Source organism: Triticum urartu, chromosome 5 (assembly GCF_003073215.2).
Source record: "Triticum urartu cultivar G1812 chromosome 5, Tu2.1, whole genome shotgun sequence".
Classification (NCBI taxonomy): Eukaryota; Viridiplantae; Streptophyta; class Magnoliopsida; order Poales; family Poaceae; genus Triticum; species Triticum urartu.
The window spans coordinates 391169227-391188555 of NC_053026.1; the positions used below are offsets into that span (position 1 = coordinate 391169227).

A 19329-nucleotide genomic window follows, 5' to 3' on the forward strand; every position below is an offset into this window, starting at 1 on the left:
GGTCATCTTAACTAGAGATAATTTGGCACGACACAACTGGCAAGACACCAACGCATGTCTCTTTTGCCAAAATGACGAGTCTACTAAGCACTTATTTTTTGAGTGTAAGTTCGCTCGGGCGGTTTGGGCCATAGTTCAAGTAGCTTCAAATTTATACTCACCACGTAGTGCTCGTAACATGTTCGGCAACTGGTTGAGGGGTATTGATAAACAATTTTCTGCACATATTCTTGTGGGGGCGGCTGCCTCATGCTGGGCATTGTGTCTTACCAGGAATGATGTGGTTTTAATAAAAAATGTGTTTCATCTCCTATGCAGGTTATTCGTGTATGTACGTGGTGGCTCCGTACTTGGTCTATCCTGTAGAGGCCGGAGGACAAGGACCTTTTTATGATGACGTCTACGCGGCTGGAGCGTACGGCCAGGTAGGTTTTCTCCCCCATGGATGGCGGTGTGATCTCCGGATAGAATCTGCCACATCATAGGCTTGGACTAATTTATCTTTTTAAGTTGTAAAACGATTTTATTTTTTGGGTTGATTGGACCTTTTGACTGTGTGCATCGAGTTATGCAGAAGCCGGGCATTTTTTAGATATAATTGTATCACCTTGATATATCAATTTAATGAAATGTCCTTTATCAAAAAAAATAAGATTAGAGTAGTACGTAGCACATATCTAACCAAGCCAGTCAAACAAGAAGGCCTCGTGATAACTGACAATGAAGAGGAATCAGAATCGAAATCACCGTGCCCATCAAGGCCAACGATAAAGGGAGTAGAAAATGTTGTCTGCTAGCAGCCGCCCCCACTTGGATACTCCTACCGATCATCATGCCCAGCAACGCTCCATCCAAGCCGCCGTGGCCCATGATCCCAGTGCCGATCGACCACTGCAGACTGTACTATACTCCTACTGTGCAACCAATTCAGCAGCATAATTAAAGTCGGCTAAGTCTCTAGTTGCTGCGGCTGGAAGAATGGCGGTAGATGGGTTAGCTAGATGGGACACCTCTCACGCATCGGCCATTAAGCCCCCTAACCAATCCCGCCAGAAGCCAAGGACAGTGCCACCCAAATCTGCCCATCGAACGGCCCAGATCCCGAGTTTAATGGTGGTGGTGCTGCGAGAGCACAGGTGAGCGAGGACTGAGGAGGCGCCGGCGGCAGACACCTGTACGTGGCAGCGCCATTATGCTGTGCATGGGACCTCGGATTGGGACAGGGCCACCCACAGTAATCGGACTCCATGGCCATGCTAGGATTTGCTAGCCCCTGCTGTACGTGTCCGGGCTGATGATAAACACCGGAACATTCCAGTGGAGCAGTACAAAATGTAGCAATGCGCTAGCTATATGAGTAGCCATATGAGTTTTGATGATGATGATGATGTTGTACTTGTATACATGGCTTCGGAGCAGTAGACAAAAAACATGGACCCCAATAATTGGCGAACGCTCACTGCGAGGGTGGTATTTGCGAATGTTTTTGCTGGCATTTTCTTCATATAGTTCCATGGTAATTTCCCATTTCTGAGAAGAAGAAAATTCACTGTTTGATCTCGCGTCGCAACTAAAACTGCCAGCAAAGTGTGTTCGCTTGCCATCCACTTCCGAGGAAACGTCAACCACTCAACATTGCCCAAAAAGATTCATCAAAAAGGCATGCATGGAAAACTCTTAACATGAAATGCTTATTGCTAGCTACTCGTAGCACTAATGAACAAATAAACGGCACAGGACGAAATACATGCATGTGTGTGTATCTGTGTATAGATTCTACCATCGTTATCAGGTGTCGGTTTCTTGCCTCGTGCTGCGCGCGCTCGCCGGCGACGCCCACGGGAGGTCCTGATCTGTCGGGGACGACGAGCCGGCAGGGAGCACGGGGAGCCTCCTGCCGCTGCGGCCCCACTGCCAGATCTTGGACACCGAGAAGCTGTCGCCGCGGCTGGCGGCGCAGACCTTCTTGCCCTGCTGGTCACTGCTCGCCGTGGTCACGCCGGGGCGCATGGCCGCGCTGCCGTCGCCGGGACGCCAGTGCACGGACACCACCAGGTTGTCTTCGGCGAGCACGTACTGGTAGGAGGAGCCCATGGAGAAGCACCTCCTCGCGTCGAGGCGGCTGCTGGTGCCCGCCTCGACGTCGACGGCGGTGTTGTTGTTGCCCTGGACGTTCTTGAACCGGCCGAGCCTGACCGGAAGCACGACGGTGCTTGCGACGACGACCTCCTTTGACGCGTCCTCCTGCTCCTGCTTCTGCTCCTCGATGTCCGGCTCGCCGGCGGCCTCCGCGGCCGCCGCGACGGCGGAGGGCGCGCGAACCGACAGCACGGTGCGGCAGAGCGGGCAGGTGGAGCTGGAGCGGAGCCAGGTGTCGATGCAGGCGACGTGGAACGCGTGGCCGCAGAGCGGGAGCAGGCGGAGGCGGTCGTCGGCGGCGAACTCGCTGAGGCAGACGGCGCAGTCGAACTGGCGCTGCCCCTTAGCGCCGGAGCTGCCGGAGAGCTCGGCGTAGGCGAACGCCGGCAGCGCGTCGATGGCGGCCTGGTCGAGGCCGGGCCCGGCGCCGTCCTCGTGCAGGTGGAACAGCTGCTGCAGCTGCCGCTCGACGGCCTCCGCCCGGGCATTGGCGCGGTGGCTCTTGAGGAAGAGCCGGCGCAAGATGTGCATCAACCCGCAGACGAGCAGCACCACGGCCAGCACGACCGTGATGAAGAGCACGGCCGGCGTGATCCTGGCCGCCGTGGCCGACGGCCCCCCCGGCTCCGGCGTCGTGACAGCCGCCTCGGGCGCGCCCACGAATCCATCATCGCCCGCCTTGATCTCCCGCCCGAGGAGCGACAAGCCTGCCACCCTCCTCACCGTCGCCATGCTCCTCCTCCCTCCGTCGCCAACGCAGCGCTCATCCACGACAAAACCCGAAAAGAAACGCCCAGCTATATATCCACTACCGCCGAGCGATCCCAGATAGCTCTCGGTAGGCGGAGGGATCAGTTGGAGTGGAACGATCGGGCACCGAACGGAAAGAAACAAAAGATCCCTCGGTGAGGTCAACCGGGAAGGAAGCTACGCACCAAACCTAAACCTTTTTCCGCGATGCAGAATATTGTATCCTCCTCCTCCGCCTACTCACTTGACCATCTTCCTCCTCTGTCTCGTTGGGCTGTGTATTATTGGCGTACGTACGTACGTACCAATCTATTCGGCGCTGGTGTGGTGTATGGTATGGTATGGTTATGGATGGGTCGCCGTGTGCGGTTAGCGGGGCGTTGTCTACCAGTACGCCGCCCGCCCGGGTGGTTGGCGGGAGGGGAGGATGGATACCTGGGCGGGCGCCACGTGAAGCTTCTTCCTCTTCCTCCCAACGTTGGGCTCAGCTAGCTGGGTTCAGTCGGGTTGAGGCTCGTCACTTGTGACATACGGAAAGTGCGGGGAGGGAATAAATAAGGAGAGGGAACAGCATGTCAGCGTTGGAGGTGGTTGAGCGAGCGAGCCGGGGTACTTCGACCCGTGGACCCATCCTCGCTGAAATCTGGAGGCATGGCATAATTGCCGCGACGGCGACGGCTGACCCGGGCCCCGTGGCCGGTCCGGCCAAGGCCAGCGAGCGAGCTCGATCGTAGCCACCACGGAGGCGAGACCCATCGGCAACCATCGTCTGCTACCTGTACATACAATCATACATGGACGTGGGCCGCGGCAGTGTTTTCTGCGGGATTACGAGGGTGCCAACGGCCAATGAACCAACTGCCAAGGGAGGACGGACGTATGCCTGTCCCGTGGGAACTCCGGAGAGACTGTTGAAACCGAGCGTAACAGCGGCCGGGCATGGAGGTGGAGCCATGGACGATGGACCACCCTCCACCCACGCACGGGTACACGGCCAACCATCTGGTGGTGTGGTGTGGTGTCCCGTACGCCGGTTTGTGCAGTGGCGGGGCACGTACGTACCGGCCGGGTACATGGGCGCATGGCGTGTCGCTCATGCTGACTGTCAGGGCGGCCACGTCCACCTCCGCATGCGGTTGTGCGTCCGCTTCATGGTTCGCTCGTCAGTTCCGGCCGTCCTGCCGTGCCCGGCCGGTCGGCGTGCCGGACATGACATGGACAGCGAGCGTTGGCGCTCGCTCTGGTGCCACGGCGTCCCTGGTACGGTGCTGCATGTGGCCTGGCCTCAAGTCAACACCCCGGCGAATCATACGAGGGTAACCATCTTGCTTGATTGCGTCGACGTGTAGGCAGAATGGAATGGATAGCTCGGGATTTGCATTAGTCAACCCCCCGATTCTCGGTCCGGCATGTTACTAGGTTCTCTCTCTGCCTCTTCTGTGTTTTAAATAATTCGTGAGATTATCCTGTTGGTCGCCAGCTTAAGTGGATCGCGCAAGTGGAAAAAGAACTGAAATTTGCAATTATTTTTAAAGGGGTTGATGCGTACGGTTTTAAACTCGAGCATCAACTTCTAGCAAATTTCCGATGACCTTTTGAAACTCTGGATTAAGCTAGTACACCTATGTGAATCACAGCTTTACACCCCTCGAGAGAAAAGGAACCCAATTTTTAGGTAGGTTTCATAGCTTTCAATCATTAGAAATGTTAGAAATAATTGGTGGTCTACCCCATATTTCGCTGCGCTTATCCATGATGCCGCTCACAATTTGCATATCTAAGGTTAGGGAATAGGAATCTTTTTATATTGTCTTTTTAAAGAGTCCACCTCTTATACAGATAAGATTCATAGTCTTTTCAACTAGTTCTCAAGGATAGATTTCAGACCAAATTACCAATCACAATCAAATTTGTCTGTTAACGGATTCTACCCGTTATGTCTCCGGAGCATGCGCTTGTGAGCAACTCGCCATAATAGAGTGTAAATTCCTCTAATTATGTAGATCAACATTAGGGTTGTAATCTAATTATGCGATCTAGCTCCTTCCGATTATTATTTTACCCGGATAGTCTTTCCAATATAAATAGTATATTATATTCGACTAATAATCGACCAACTTCATTAAGCATGTAACTTAAGTACGTTTCAACAAGTGATAATTTCATGTTAGTCATGTAAAGTAATTTCATGCATAATTACACGTATAATTCCATAATGAGGTATTTTGAATATTAGTAATTCCTAGTAATTTGGATATAGTTTCATTACACATAATTCCAAGAAGAAAGGCTCAATTACTAGCAACAACTTGAAAGTCAAAACTAGATCGCCCTCTCATCCATCTCTTTGGTAGCGGATGCGGCTCATCAGTACTTAAATGGCCCAAGCATATATATAACAATCGACAAAAGGAAACATAAATGGCATTTCCCATGTCTTCGTAGGCCAAACTCAGTGCAAGGAAATTGTGTTTTTTCCGCAAAAAAAGGAAAATGTGTTTTTAACGTAGTACATACATAAATGTTCATACACACGCAGACACACATACACATACATAATTACCCCTATGAACGTACGCACGCAGGACATATATTGGTAGAATGTTTTCTACATGTAAGGTGAGGTGCTGACTGCACCATTGAAAGTAGAGGAATCTGAGGTGGTAGCCAATTGATTCTAGTTTGTTGGCCGCACCGCACTTGATGGAACCCACGGTTACCCTAGGAATAGACGGGTCGCAAATATGCATGTTTTTTCCTATACATCCAATCAATGCTCGAACAAGGTTTTCCATGCATATGAGAATGACCTCTCCTCCGCTACTGAAGCACACATCGATGTCATCCAAATGCACTACCATCGCCCGATATCAGTAAGGAAAAGGAGAGCTAGGACATAAGACCTCCACCGAATTCATCGATCTTCTTTAGGTTGAGGAATTGAGGAAACCACAAACACCTTGTTGTTGAGAAGGAAATTGTGTCAGGTGGTAATGGTTCGCCCTTCAAATTGATAGGGGGCTTGTTGGTATATCTTCCTCATAGATGATCATTTGAAGCCTTGAGGCAGCCAAAAGTTGTGAAAGAGCTCACTTCCTATGACCAAGGTGTTGGGGAACGTAGCAGAATTTTAAAATTTTCTACGCATCACCAAGATCAATCTATGAAATCATCTAGCAACGAGGGAGAGGGGAGTGCATCTACATACCATTTGTAGATCACGAAGCGGAAGCGTTGCAAGAACGCGGATGAAGGAGTCGTACTCGCAGCGATTCAGATCACGGTTGATTCCGATCTAAGCGCCGAACAACGGCGCCTCCGCGTTCAACACACGTGCAGCCCGGTGACGTCTCCCACACCTTGATCCAGCAAGGGGAGAAGAAGAGGTTGGGAAGACTCCATCCAGCAGCAGCACGACGGCGTGGTGGTGAAGGAGGAGCGTGGCAATCCTGCAGGGCTTCGCCAAGCACCGCGGAAGAGGAGGAGGACTTGGGAGAGGGGAAGGGCTGCACCAGAACTTGGGTGCGGCTGCCCTCCCACCCTCCATATATATATATAGGGGCAAGGGAGAGGGGGGCCAGCCCCCTCAGATCCAATCTGAGGATGGGACGGCGGCCATGGGGGGTTGCCTTGCCCCCCAAGGCAAGGGGCGCCCCCCCTTTAGGGTTCCCCCAAACCCTAGGCGCATGGGCCCTAGGGGGGAGGCGCCCAGCCCACTAAGGGGCTGGTCCCTCTCCACACACAGCCCATAGGGCCCTCCGGGGTAGGTGGACCCTCCCGGTGGACCCCCGGAACCCCTTCGGTGGTCCTGGTACAATACCGGTAACCCCCTGAATTATTCCGGTGACCGTATGATGACTTCCCATATATAAATCTTTATCTCCGGACCATTCCGGAACTCCTCGTGACGTCCGGGATCTCATCCGGGACTCCGAACAACATTCGGTAACCACGTACATCTATTCCCTATAACCCTAGCGTCATCGAACCTTAAGTGTGTAGACCCTACGGGCTCGGGAGTCATGCAGACATGGCCGAGACAACTCTCCGGTCAATAACCAACAGGGGGATCTGGTACCCATGTTGGCTCCCACATGCTCCACGATGATCTCATCGGATGAACCACGATGTCAAGGATTCAATCAATCCCGTATACAATTCCCTTTGTCTATCGGTACAATACTTGCCCGAGATTCGATCGTCGGTATCCCGATACCTTGTTCAATCTCGTTACCGGCAAGTCTCTTTACTCGTTCCGTAACACATCATCCCGTGATCAACTCCTTGGTCACATTGTGCACATTATGATGATGTCCTACCGAGTGGGCCCAGAGATACCTCTCCATTACACGGAGTGACAAATCCCAGTCTCGATTCGTGCCAACCCAACAGACACTTTCAGAGATACCCGTAGTGCACCTTTATAGCCACCCAGTTACGTTGTGACGTTTGGCACACCCAAAGCACTCCTACGGTATCCGGGAGTTGCAAAATCTCATGGTCTAAGAAAATGATACTTGACATTAGAAAATCTTTTAGCATACGAACTACACGATCTTGTGCTAGGCTTAGGATTGGGTCTTGTCCATCACATCATTCTCCTAATGATGTGATCCCGTTATCAACGACATCCAATGTCCATGGTCAGGAAACCGTAACCATCTATTGATCAACGAGCTAGTCAACTAGAGGCTTACTAGGGACATGGTGTTGTCTATGTATCCACACATGTATCTGAGTTTCCTATCAATACAATTCTAGCATGGATAATAAACGATTATCATGAACAATGAAATATAACATAATAATAACTAATTTGTTATTGCCTCTAGGGCATATTTCCAACAGTCTCCCACTTGCACTAGAGTCAATAATGTAGTTCACATTGCCATGTGATTAACACTCACAGGTCACATCGCCATGTGACCAACATCCAAAGAGTTTACTAGACTCAATAATCTAGTTCACATCACTATGTGATTAACACTCAGTGAGTTCTGGGTTTGATCATGTTATGCTTGTGAGAGAGGTTGTAGTCAACGGGTCTGCAATATTCAGATCCCTATGTATTTCGCAAAACTTTATGTCATATCGTAGATGCTGCTACCACGTTCCACTTGGAGCTATTCCAAATTGTTGCTCCATTATACGTATCCGGTATCTCTACTCAGAGCTATCCGGATAGGTGTTAAGCTTGCATCGACATAACTCTTTACGTCGAACTCTTTATCACCTCCATAACCGAGAAACATTTCCTTATTCCTCTAAGGATAATATTGACCGCTATCTGGTGATCCACTCCTAGATCACCTTTGCACCCTCTTGCCAGACATGTGGCAAGGCACACATTAGGTGCGGTACTCAGCATGGCATATCGTATAGAGCCTATGACAAAAGCATAGGGGACGACCTTCGTCCTTCCTCTTTCTTCTATCGTGGTCAATCTTTGAGTCTTACTCAACTTCACACCTTACAACTCAGGTAAGAATCCCTTCTTTGACTGATCTATTTTGAACTCCTTCAAAAACATGTCAAGGTGTGCGTTCTTTGAAAGTATCATCAGGCGTCTTGATCTATCTCTATAGATCTTGATGCCCAATATGTAAGCAGCTTTATCCAGGTCTTCCTTTGAAAATCACTCTTCAAACAACCGTTTATGCTTTCTAGAAATTCTACATTATTTCGGATCATCAATATGTCATCCACATATACTTAGCAGAAATGTTGTAGTGCTCCCACTCACTTTCTTGTAAATACAAGTTTCTAGCAAACATTGTATAAACCTAAAAGCTTTGATCACTCCATCAAAGCATATATTCCGACTCCGAGATGCTTGCTCTAGTCCATAGAAGGATTGCTGGAGCTAGCATACCTTTTAGCATCCTTAGGATCGACAAAACCTTTTATTGTATCACATACAACTTTTTCTTAGGAAAACTGGTAAGAAAACTTGTTTTGACATCCATCTGTCAGATTTCATAATCGAAAAATACAACTAATGCTAACATGATTCCGACGAACTTAATCGTCGCTACGGGTGAGAAATTCTCATCGTAGTCAACTCCTTGAACTTGTGAAAAGACTCTTTTCCACAAGTCGAGCTTCATAGACGGTAACATTACCGCCCACGTCCGTCTTCTTCTTAAAGATCCATTTATCTCAATGGCTTGCCGATCATCGGGCAAGTCCACCAAAGTCCATACTTTGTTCTGATACATGGATCCTATCTCGGATTTCATGGCTTCTAACCATCTATAGGAATACGGGCCCACCATTGCTTCTCCATAGTTCGTAGGTTCGTTGTTGTCCAACAACATGATATCTAAGACAGGATTACCGTACCACTCAGGAGTAGTACATATCCTTGTCGACCTACGAGGTTCGCTAGCAACTTGATCCGAAGCTTCATGATCACTATCATTAACTTCCTCTTCAACAGACGTAGGCGCCACAGAAAACATCTTTCTGTGTTGCATCACTCTCTGGTTGAAGTAAAGGTTCGACAACCTCATCAAGTTCTATCTTCCTCCCACTCAATTCTTTCGAGAGAAACTCCTTCTCGAGAAAGGACCCATTCTTAGAGACAAATAATTTGCCCTCGGATCTGAGATAGAAGGTATACCCAACTGTCACCTTTGGGTATCCTATGAGGATGTGTTTGTCCGCTTTGGGTTCGAGCTTCTCCGGCTGAAGCCTTAAGCATAACAGCCCCAAACATTAAGAAACGACAACTTTGGTTTCTTGCCAAACCAATGTTCACACGACGTCGTCTCAACGGACTTAGATGGTGTCCTATCTAAAGTGAATGCAGCTGTCTCTAACGCATAACCTCAAAATGAAAACGGTAGATCGGTAAGAGACATCATAGATCGCACCATATCTCATAAGGTTCGATTACGACGTCCGGACACACCATTACCCTGTGGTGTTCCAGGTGGCTTCAACTGTGAAACAATTCCACAATGTCTTAAGTGATTGACGAACTGATAACTCAGAAATTCTCATCGATCAGATCATAGGAATTTGATCTTCTTGTTATGATGGTTCTTAACTTCACTCTAAAATCGCTTGAACTTTTCAAACATTTCAGACTTGTGCTTCATTAAGTAAATATACCTATATCCACTCAAATGTCAGTGAAGATGAGAAAATAGCGACATCCACCACACGCTTCAATTCTCATTGGATCACACGCATCAGCATGTATGATTTCCAACAAGTCACTTGCCTGTTTCATTGTACCTGAAAACGGGGTCTTAGTCATCCTGCCCATGAGGCATGGATCGCATGTGTCAAGCGATTCAAAATCAAGTGACTCCAAACATCCATCGACATGGAGTTTCTTCATGCATCTTACGCCAATATGACCTAAGCGGCAGTGCCACAAGAAAGTGGTACTATCATTATTAACTCTACATCTTTTGGCGTGAACATGCGTATTACCACGACCGAGATTCAATGAACCATTCACATAGGGTGCATGACCATGAAAGGTATTATTCATGTAAACAGAATAACCATTATTCTCTAACTTAAATGAATAACCGTATTGCAATGAACATGATCTAATCATATTCATGCTCAACGTAGACACCTGATAACATTTATCTAGGTTCAATACTAATCCCGAGGGCAGATGGAGCGTGCGATGGTGATCTCATCAACTTTGGAAACACTTCCAACACACATCGTCACCTCGCCCTTAGCCAGTCGCCGTTTAGTCCGTAGCTTTTGCTTCAAGTCACCAATAATAGTAACTGAACCGGTATCCAATACCCAGGTGCTACCAGGAGTACTAGTGAGGTACACATTAATAACACATATATACTTTGTTGAAGTTGCCAGCCTTCTTATCTACCATGCATTTGGGGTAATTCCGCTACCAGTGACCGTTCCCCTTACAATAGAAGCACTTAGTCTTGAGTTTGGGTTCAACCTTGGGTTCCTTCACTAGAGCGGCAACTGGTTTGCCATCCATGAAGTTTCCCTTCTAGCCCTTGCCCTTCTTGAAACCAGTGGTCTTGTTAAACCATCAACACTTGATGCTCCTTCTTGATTTCTACCTTTTGCGGTCTTAAGCACCGCGGACAGCTCCGGGATCAACTCCATCCCTTGCATGTCATAGTTCATCACGAAGATCTAGTAGCTTAGTGATAGTGGCTAGAGAACTCTATCAATCACTATCTTATCTGGAAGTTTAACTCCCACTTGATTAAGTGATTGTAGCACCCAGACATTCTAAGCACATGCTCACTAGCTGAGCTATTCTCCTCCATCTTGTTGGAAAAAGAACTTGTCAGAGGTCTCATACCTCTCAACACGGGCATGAGCCTGAAATCCCAATTTCAGCTCTTGGAACATCGCATATGTCTTATGGCGTTCAAAACATCATTGGAATCCCGTTTCTAAGCCGTGAAGTGTGGTGCACTAAACTATCAAGTAGTCATCAGGATGTGTCTGTCAAGTGTTCACAACATTCACAGACGACGTTGTAAGGGTTTGCACATCGAGCGGTGCATCCAAGACGTAAGCCTTCTGTGTAGCAGTGAGGACACTCCTCGGACTACGGACCCAGTCCGCATCATTGCTTACAATATCTTTCAACTTGGTCTTTCTCTAGGAACGTATTGAAACAGGGAGCTACAACGTGAGCTATTTATCTACAACATATTTGCAAAGATAATTTAGACTATGTTCATGATAATTAAGTTCATCTAATCAAATTATTCAATGAACTCCCACTCAGATAGACATCCCTCTAGTCATCTAAGTGAAACATGATCCGAGTCAACTAGGCCGTGTCCGATCATCACGTGAGACGGACTAGTCAACATCGGTGAACATCTTCATGTTGATCGTATCTTCTATACGACTCATGCTCGACCTTTCGGTCTTCCGTGTTCCGAGGCCATGTCTGTACATGCTAGGCTCGTCAAGTCAACCTAAGTGTATTGCGTGTGTAAATCTGGCTTACACCCGTTGTATTCGAATGTTAGAATCTATCACACCCGATCATCACGTGGTGCTTCGAAACAACGAACCTTCGCAATGGTGCACAGTTAGGGGGAACACTTTCTTGAAATTATTGCGAGGGATCATCTTATTTAAGCTACCGTCGTTCTAAGCAAATAAGATGTAAAACATGATAAACATCACATGCAATCAAATAGTGACATGATATGGCCAATATCATTTTGCTCCTTTTGATCTCCATCTTCGGGGCGCCATGATCATCATCGTCACCGGCATGACACCATGATCTCCATCATCGTGTCTTCATGAAGTCGTCTCGTCAACTATTACTTCTACTACTATGGCTAACGGTTTAGCAATAAAGTAAAGTAATTACATGACGTTTAAGTTGACACGCAGGTCATAAATAAATTAAGACAACTCCTATGGCTCCTGCCGGTTGTCATACTCATCGACATGCAAGTCGTGATTCCTATTACAAGAACCTGATCAATCTCATACATCACATATATCATTCATCACATCCTTTTGACCATATCACATCACAAGGCATATGCTGCGAAAACAAGTTAGACGTCCTCTAATTGTTGTTGCAAATTTTTACGTGGCTGCTATAGGTTTCTAGCAAGAACGTTTCTTACCTACGCCAAAACCACAACGTGATATGCCAATTTCTATTTACCCTTCATAAGGACCCTTTTCATCGAATCCGATCCGACTAAAGTGGGAGAGATAGACACCTGCTAGCCACCTTATGCAACTAGTGCATGTCATTCGGTGGAACCTGTCTCACGTAAGAGTACGTGTAAGGTCGGTCCGGGCCGCTTCATCCCACGATGCCGTCGAATCAAGATAAGACTAGTAACGGTAAGTAAATTGACAAAATCGACGCCCACAACAACTTGTGTTCTACTCGTGCATAGAAACTACACATAGACCTAGCTCAGGATGCCACTATTGGGGAACGTAGCAGAATTTTAAAATTTTCTACGCATCACCAAGATCAATCTATGGAGTCATCTAGCAACGAGGGAGAGGGGAGTGCATCTACATACCCTTGTAGATCGCGAAGCGGAAGCGTTGCAAGAACGCGGATGAAGGAGTCGTACTCGCAGGGATTCAGATCGCGGTTGATTCTGATCTAAGCGCCGAACAACGGCGCCTCCGCGTTCAACACACGTGCAGCCCGGTGACGTCTCCCACGCCTTGATCCAGCAAGGGGAGAAGGAGAGGTTGGGAAGACTCCATCCAGCAGCAGCACGACGGCGTGGTGGTGAAGGAGGAGCGTGGCAATCCTGCAGGGCTTCGCCAAGCACCGCGGGAGAGGAGGAGGACTTGGGAGAGGGGAAGGGCTGCGCCAGAACTTGGGTGCGGCTGCCCTCCCACCCTCCACATATATATAGGGGCAAGGGAGAGGGGGGGCGGCCCCCTCAGATCCAATCTGAGGAGGGGGCGGCGGCCAGGGGGGTTGCCTTGCCCCCCAAGGCAAGTGGGGCGCCCCCCCTTTAGGGTTCCCCCAAACCCTAGGCGCATGGGCCCTAGGGGGGAGGTGCCCAGCCCACTAAGGGGCCGGTCCCTCTCCACACACAGCCCATAGGGCCCTCCGGGGCAGGTGGACCCTCCCGGTGGACCCCGGAACCCCTTCGGTGGTCCCGGTACAATACTGGTAACCCCCTGAATTATTCCGGTGACCGTATGATGACTTCCCATATATAAATCTTTACCTCCGGACCATTCCGGAACTCCTCGTGACATTCGGGATCTCATCCGGGACTCCGAACAACATTCGGTAACCACGTACATCTATTCCCTATAACCCTAGCGTCATCGAACCTTAAGTGTGTAGACCCTACGGGCTCGGGAGTCATGCAGACATGGCCGAGACAACTCTCCGGTCAATAACCAACAGGGGGATCTGGATACCCATGTTGGCTCCCACATGCTCCACGATGATCTCATCGGATGAACCACGATGTCAAGGATTCAATCATTCCCGTATACAATTCCCTTTGTCTATCGGTACAATACTTGCCCGAGATTCGATCGTCGGTATCCCGATACCTTGTTCAATCTCGTTACCGGCAAGTCTCTTTACTCGTTCCGTAACACATCATCCCGTGATCAACTCCTTGGTCACATTGTGCACATTATGATGATGTCCTACCGAGTGGGCCCAGAGATACCTCTCCGTTACACGGAGTGACAAATCCCAGTCTCGATTCATGCCAACCCAACAGACACTTTCAGAGATACCCATAGTGCACTTTTATAGCCACCCAGTTACGTTGTGACATTTGGAACACCCAAAGCACTCCTACGGTATTCGGGAGTTGCACAATCTCATGGTCTAAGGAAATGATACTTGACATTAGAAAAGCTTTTAGCATACGAACTACACGATCTTGTGCTAGGCTTAGGATTGGGTCTTGTCCATCACATCATTCTCCTAATGATGTGATCCCGTTATCAACGACATCCAATGTCCATGGTCAGGAAACCGTAACCATCTATTGATCAACGAGCTAGTCAACTAGAGGCTTACTAGGGACATGGTGTTGTCTATGTATCCACACATGTATCTGAGTTTCCTATCAATACAATTCTAGCATGGATAATAAACGATTATCATGAACAATGAAATATAACATAATAATAACTAATTTGTTATTGCCTCTAGGGCATATTTCCAACACAAGGGTCAATTTGGACTTTCACATATGTGAAGGGGGTGCCATATTGGACTTTGACATGCGATAGTAGCCACCAAAAGGAGTGACGATTATGAGGTTAGCCTCTATTGGGCAAGAAAAGAGAACCAAGGGAGAAAGGGGATGAGAGGAAGATTGAAGGAAGAAGCTTGCTATCAAGCAAAGGGATCCCATCCATAAGGTTATGAAGTTCAGATCCACCACCTTTTCTCCTTCAAGCTGTGGTTCCACCATCCTTTGGTGACATTATTCCAATCCCTAGCTCTTACAGTCTCAAATCTTGTTGTTCCTATTCAGGATGCAGAAGTCTTGACGTATAAGGGCTTGTAGTGTATGTATAGAAAATCCTTCTGTATCCTACATCTGGTAGTAATAGAAGACGATTTGGGTGGCTTCGGCTTGTGGTGTTTACCTCAACTTGGGGGTTTTCCATGTAAAAATTGGGTGCCAATGTGTTGATGTTTGATGCTGTAGCTCGGGTTAGTTTTCCTGACCCTAGATATCGCCAATTTCCTTCATATATGTTGTTGCATATGTTTTCTTCTGTCCTGAGCAACGACCTTTGAATTTGTACATGATGCGAAAATTACTTTGTTTTTGATCGAGTTGTACACCGTAAGTGTATATTGATTCCTAACATAGTGGATTCAAAGCTTTGGTTGCTCAGGTGATTTGATTATCCCAGTTGCTTGATTGTTTCTAGAAGTGTTTCTCACAACGATAATGGAAGAAGGTTGTAACGCCCGGCCAAACCCATCGGTTCCTGGACGTCGGTTCCTATGTTCTAGACTGGCCCCACACACTAACACTAGTATTTCATGCACACTTTGTCTGAGGTTCCTTTCGATGGGCTCCCGGAAAAGAAGGTGCACCTTGTTGTATGAGTAGTCTATCATTTCTATTAAGTCGGAACTTCGCATACACCTCCACTCAATGGAACCGACATCCTCATCAGCCCAACAGGAAGTTTCCTCTTGGCACATGTATGTGCGTCCAATTTGGCACATGTATCATGTCGTGGCGTGCTGATACGTCTCCAACGTATCTATAATTTTGATTGTTCCATGCTATTATATTATCTTTTTTGGATGTTTATGGGCTTTATTATGCACTTTTATATTATTTTTGGGACTAACCTATTAACCTAGAGCCCAGTGCCAGTTTCTGTTTTTCCTTGTTTTAGAGTATCACAGAAAAGGAAAATCAAACGGAGTCCAATTGACCCGAAACTTCATGAAACTTATTTTTGGACCAGAAGAAGCCCACGGAGTATCGCAGTTGAACCGGGGCGCGCCCCCTGCCTCGTGGACAGCCCGGAGGTCCACCGACGTACTTCTTCCTCCCATATATACCCATATACCCTAAAAACTTCGGGGAGCAGAATAGATCGGGAGTTCCGCCGCCAGAAGCCTATGTAGCCACTGAAAACCAATCTAGACCCGTTCCGGCACCCTGCCGGAGGGGGCAATCCTTCTCCGGTGGCCATCTTCATCATCCCGGTGCTCTCCATGACGAGGAGGGAGTAGTTCTCACTCGGGGCTGAGGGTATGTACCAGTAGCTATGTGTTTGATCTCTCTCTCTCTCTCGTGCTCTTGAGGTGGTACGATCTTGATGTATCGCAAGCTTTGCTATTATATTTGGATCCTATGATGTTTCTCCCCCTCTACTCTCTTGTAATGGATTGAGTTTTCCCTTTGAAGTTATCTTATCGGATTGAGTCTTTAAGGAATTGAGAACACTTGATGTATGTCTTGCATGGGATACCCGTGGTGACAATGGGGTATTCTATTGATCCACTTAATGTATGTTTTGGTGATCAACTTGCGGGTTCCGCCCATGAACCTATGTATATGGGTTGGCACACATTTTTGTCTTGACTCTCCGGTAGAAACTTTGGGGCACTCTTTGAAGTTGTTTGTGTTGGTTGAATAGATGAATCCGAGATTGTGTGATGCATATCGTATAATCATACCCGTGAATACTTGAGGTGACATTGGAGTATCTATGTGACATTAGGGTTTTGGTTGATTTGTGTCTTAAGGTGTTATTCTAGTACGATTAACATTAGGGCTGTAATCTAATTATGCGATCTAGCTCCTTTCGATTACCACTTTACCCGGATAGTCTTTCCAATATAAATAGTATATTATATTCCACTAATAATCGACCGGCTTCCTTAAACATGTAACTTAAGTATGTTCCAACAAGTGATAATTCCATGTTAGTCATGTAAAGTAATTTCATGCATAATTACATGTATAATTCCATAATGAGGTGTAACGCCCCGAGACCGATGTGCCAGGTGTCCTCCTGTTATTCGTTGTTGTTGCCTTGTCATTGCTTGCGTGTCATGCATCTCATATCATGTCATCATGTGCATTTCATTTGCATACATGTTCGTCTCATGCATCCGAGCATTTTCCCCGTTGTCCGTTTTGCAATCCGGCGCTCCTATGTCACCCGGTGTCCCTTTCTACCTCTTTTCGTGTGCGGGTGTTAAACGTTTTCGGATTGGACCAATACTTGTCATGCAGCCTTGGTTTACTACCGGTAGACCGCCTGTCAAGTTTTGTGTCATTTGGACTTCGTTTGATACTCCAACGGTTAACCGAGGGACCGAAAAGGCCTCGTGTGTATTGCAGCCCAACACCCTTCCAAAGTGGCCCAAAACCCACCTAAACCTCCTCCATCATCTAGATCGTTCGATCATGATCGCGTGGCCGAAAACCGCACCTCTTTTGGACTCTCCTAGCTCCCTCTACCTATATAAACACCTCCCCCTCCGAAATTCGCGGACGAAACCCTACCCTAACCTTCCCCGCCGCCGCCGGACATTTTGTCCCGCGCCGCCGGACACGTCCGCCGCGTCACCTCCAGCCAACCCGCGCGTGCCACGTCACCTCGCCGGGTCTTCTCTCTCTCCTCCCTCCGCCGCGGCTCGCCCGGCCCGCGGGAGGCCCTCCCGGGCCCGGTCGCCGCCTCCCCGCGCCCGGCTCGCTGCCTCGCCCGAGCCTTGCCGCGCCGCCCGCCTCCTCCTCGCCGGTGCCCGACCTCGCCGCGCCGCCCGCCTCCGCCTCGCCGGCGTCGGCCTCGCCGCCCCGCCACCGCACGCACGCGCCGTGGTCCGCCTCCGCCGCCGCACGTCGCGGATCCAGTCGGGCCGGACCGGATCCAGCGACCTCGAGCCCGGCCGCCGCCTCTCCTCGTTCTCCGGCGCCATTTCTGGCGAAGTTCCGGCCAGATCCGCCGCCATCCTCGATCCCCGCGTTGCGTTGACTTTTTTGCGGGGTAAAAATCTCACTAAGTCCCTAATATTTTTGCATACTTTGACATGCCATAACTTCATCACCGTTGCTCCGATTCGTGCGTGTAGCATATCAAAATGTTCGTCTCGACGAGTACATCATTTCATCTCACTGCATCATTTTCATTTGAGTTCATCTTGATGCCCGAAATGCTGTTGGAAGAGGGCTATGTGATGATTGTTTCAGATCTGTTTCAGCAAATGCACTTTTGTCATTTTTGCCATGATTAATGTGTGCATGCTATGATCCTGAGCCCTACATGTGTTTTGATGTATGCCATGCCATCTTTACATGGGTGTATGCCATGTATTTTTGTGATCTTTGTGGTGACTAGCACAATCATGCAAAGTAGCTTACTCAATGATGCTGATTTCAGGGACTTAGAATTTCACTAAGTCCTTGCACTGTCATTATTTTTATGCTTTATGTTCATGTTGTTTCCTAGTGATCTATGCCTCTTTTGAGCATGATCAGTAAGGTTGTTTTGTAAATATTGTTGTGCTTTATCCATCCATGTCTTTGTTTGCAATTATGGAGCACCCTAGCTTGAGTCACGAGCTCTACTTTTGCTATAAAATGTTCCTGGCAGATTGTTAACATGTTTAGCAATTTTGCCGAGCTTGTTGTTGTTGTTGATCCGTGCATGCTATGTTGTTGTTCTTGCCATGTCTAGCTCCTATGCCATGTCTTCTTGATGGGTGTATGCTTATATTATCATGCCATGCTTTGTAGTGAGTGCATCGAGCTCGTAAACATGCCTACTTGTTAACTATTTTGCATGTTCCAGTTTTGCTCTAAGTCTGAATCTGTTTTCCTTAATTGCTATGTTCACATGCTTATAATTGTATTTTCTGATCCCTTTTGGCTCATGGTCACTAAGGGACTTTTGTTATATGCTTAGAGTAGCTTCATGATATGCCTTGCTTTGCCATGATATGTTCCTGTAGCATGTAGTTATCGTGCTCTAAACATTGCTTCCTGATGATAAATTCCAGACTGGATGTTATTTTCACCAAGTCTGTAACCTGTAATCTTTTGCACTTTTTCCATGCTTGTTTGAACCTGTTAATGATTGAATTAGCTGTAGCTCAGTGTTCATCTTTTGTCAAGCATCTTGATTGGATCCCTGCCATGTATTTTGTTGCTATGTTTGAGTGCTGTAGCATATTTATCTTTATGCATTTAGATGGTCACTTGCTGATTATCACAGACCGGTGCCATATTTGTTTTGCTTGCCATTTCCAAACCGTGCATCCGATTCCGGTGATCTTTATATCGATTTCAACCGAAATCAACTCACCTTTCCAGTGGCACTCTTGGATTTCCATGTTGAGGCCAGGTTCAATCATTCCTTTCCAAATCATGCATATGCATCACATACCGCATCCCGCATATCATGCCATGTTCATGTGTTGGTTGTTTACTATGTTGTGTGCTTCTTTCCGGTGTTGCT

The 19329-nt window shown here is 47.8% G+C and overlaps 1 protein-coding gene across 1 annotated transcript; it reads right to left on the reverse strand.

Annotated features, from left to right (window-relative positions):
* Nucleotides 1–1635: 1635 nt before the first annotated feature.
* Nucleotides 1636–3408, reverse strand: LOC125509227 (RING-H2 finger protein ATL46-like). The gene has a single exon (XM_048674149.1). It carries the CDS (start codon nucleotides 2869–2871, stop codon nucleotides 1789–1791), a length of 1083 nt encoding a protein of 360 aa, XP_048530106.1. The 5' UTR covers nucleotides 2872–3408; the 3' UTR covers nucleotides 1636–1788.
* Between the last annotated feature and the right edge of the window lie 15921 nt (nucleotides 3409–19329).

Coding starts and splice junctions, on each gene's coding strand:
- LOC125509227 (XM_048674149.1), bottom strand. CDS start 2,871: ATGGCGACGGTGAGGAGGGTGGCAGGCTTGTCGCTCCTCGGGCGGGAG.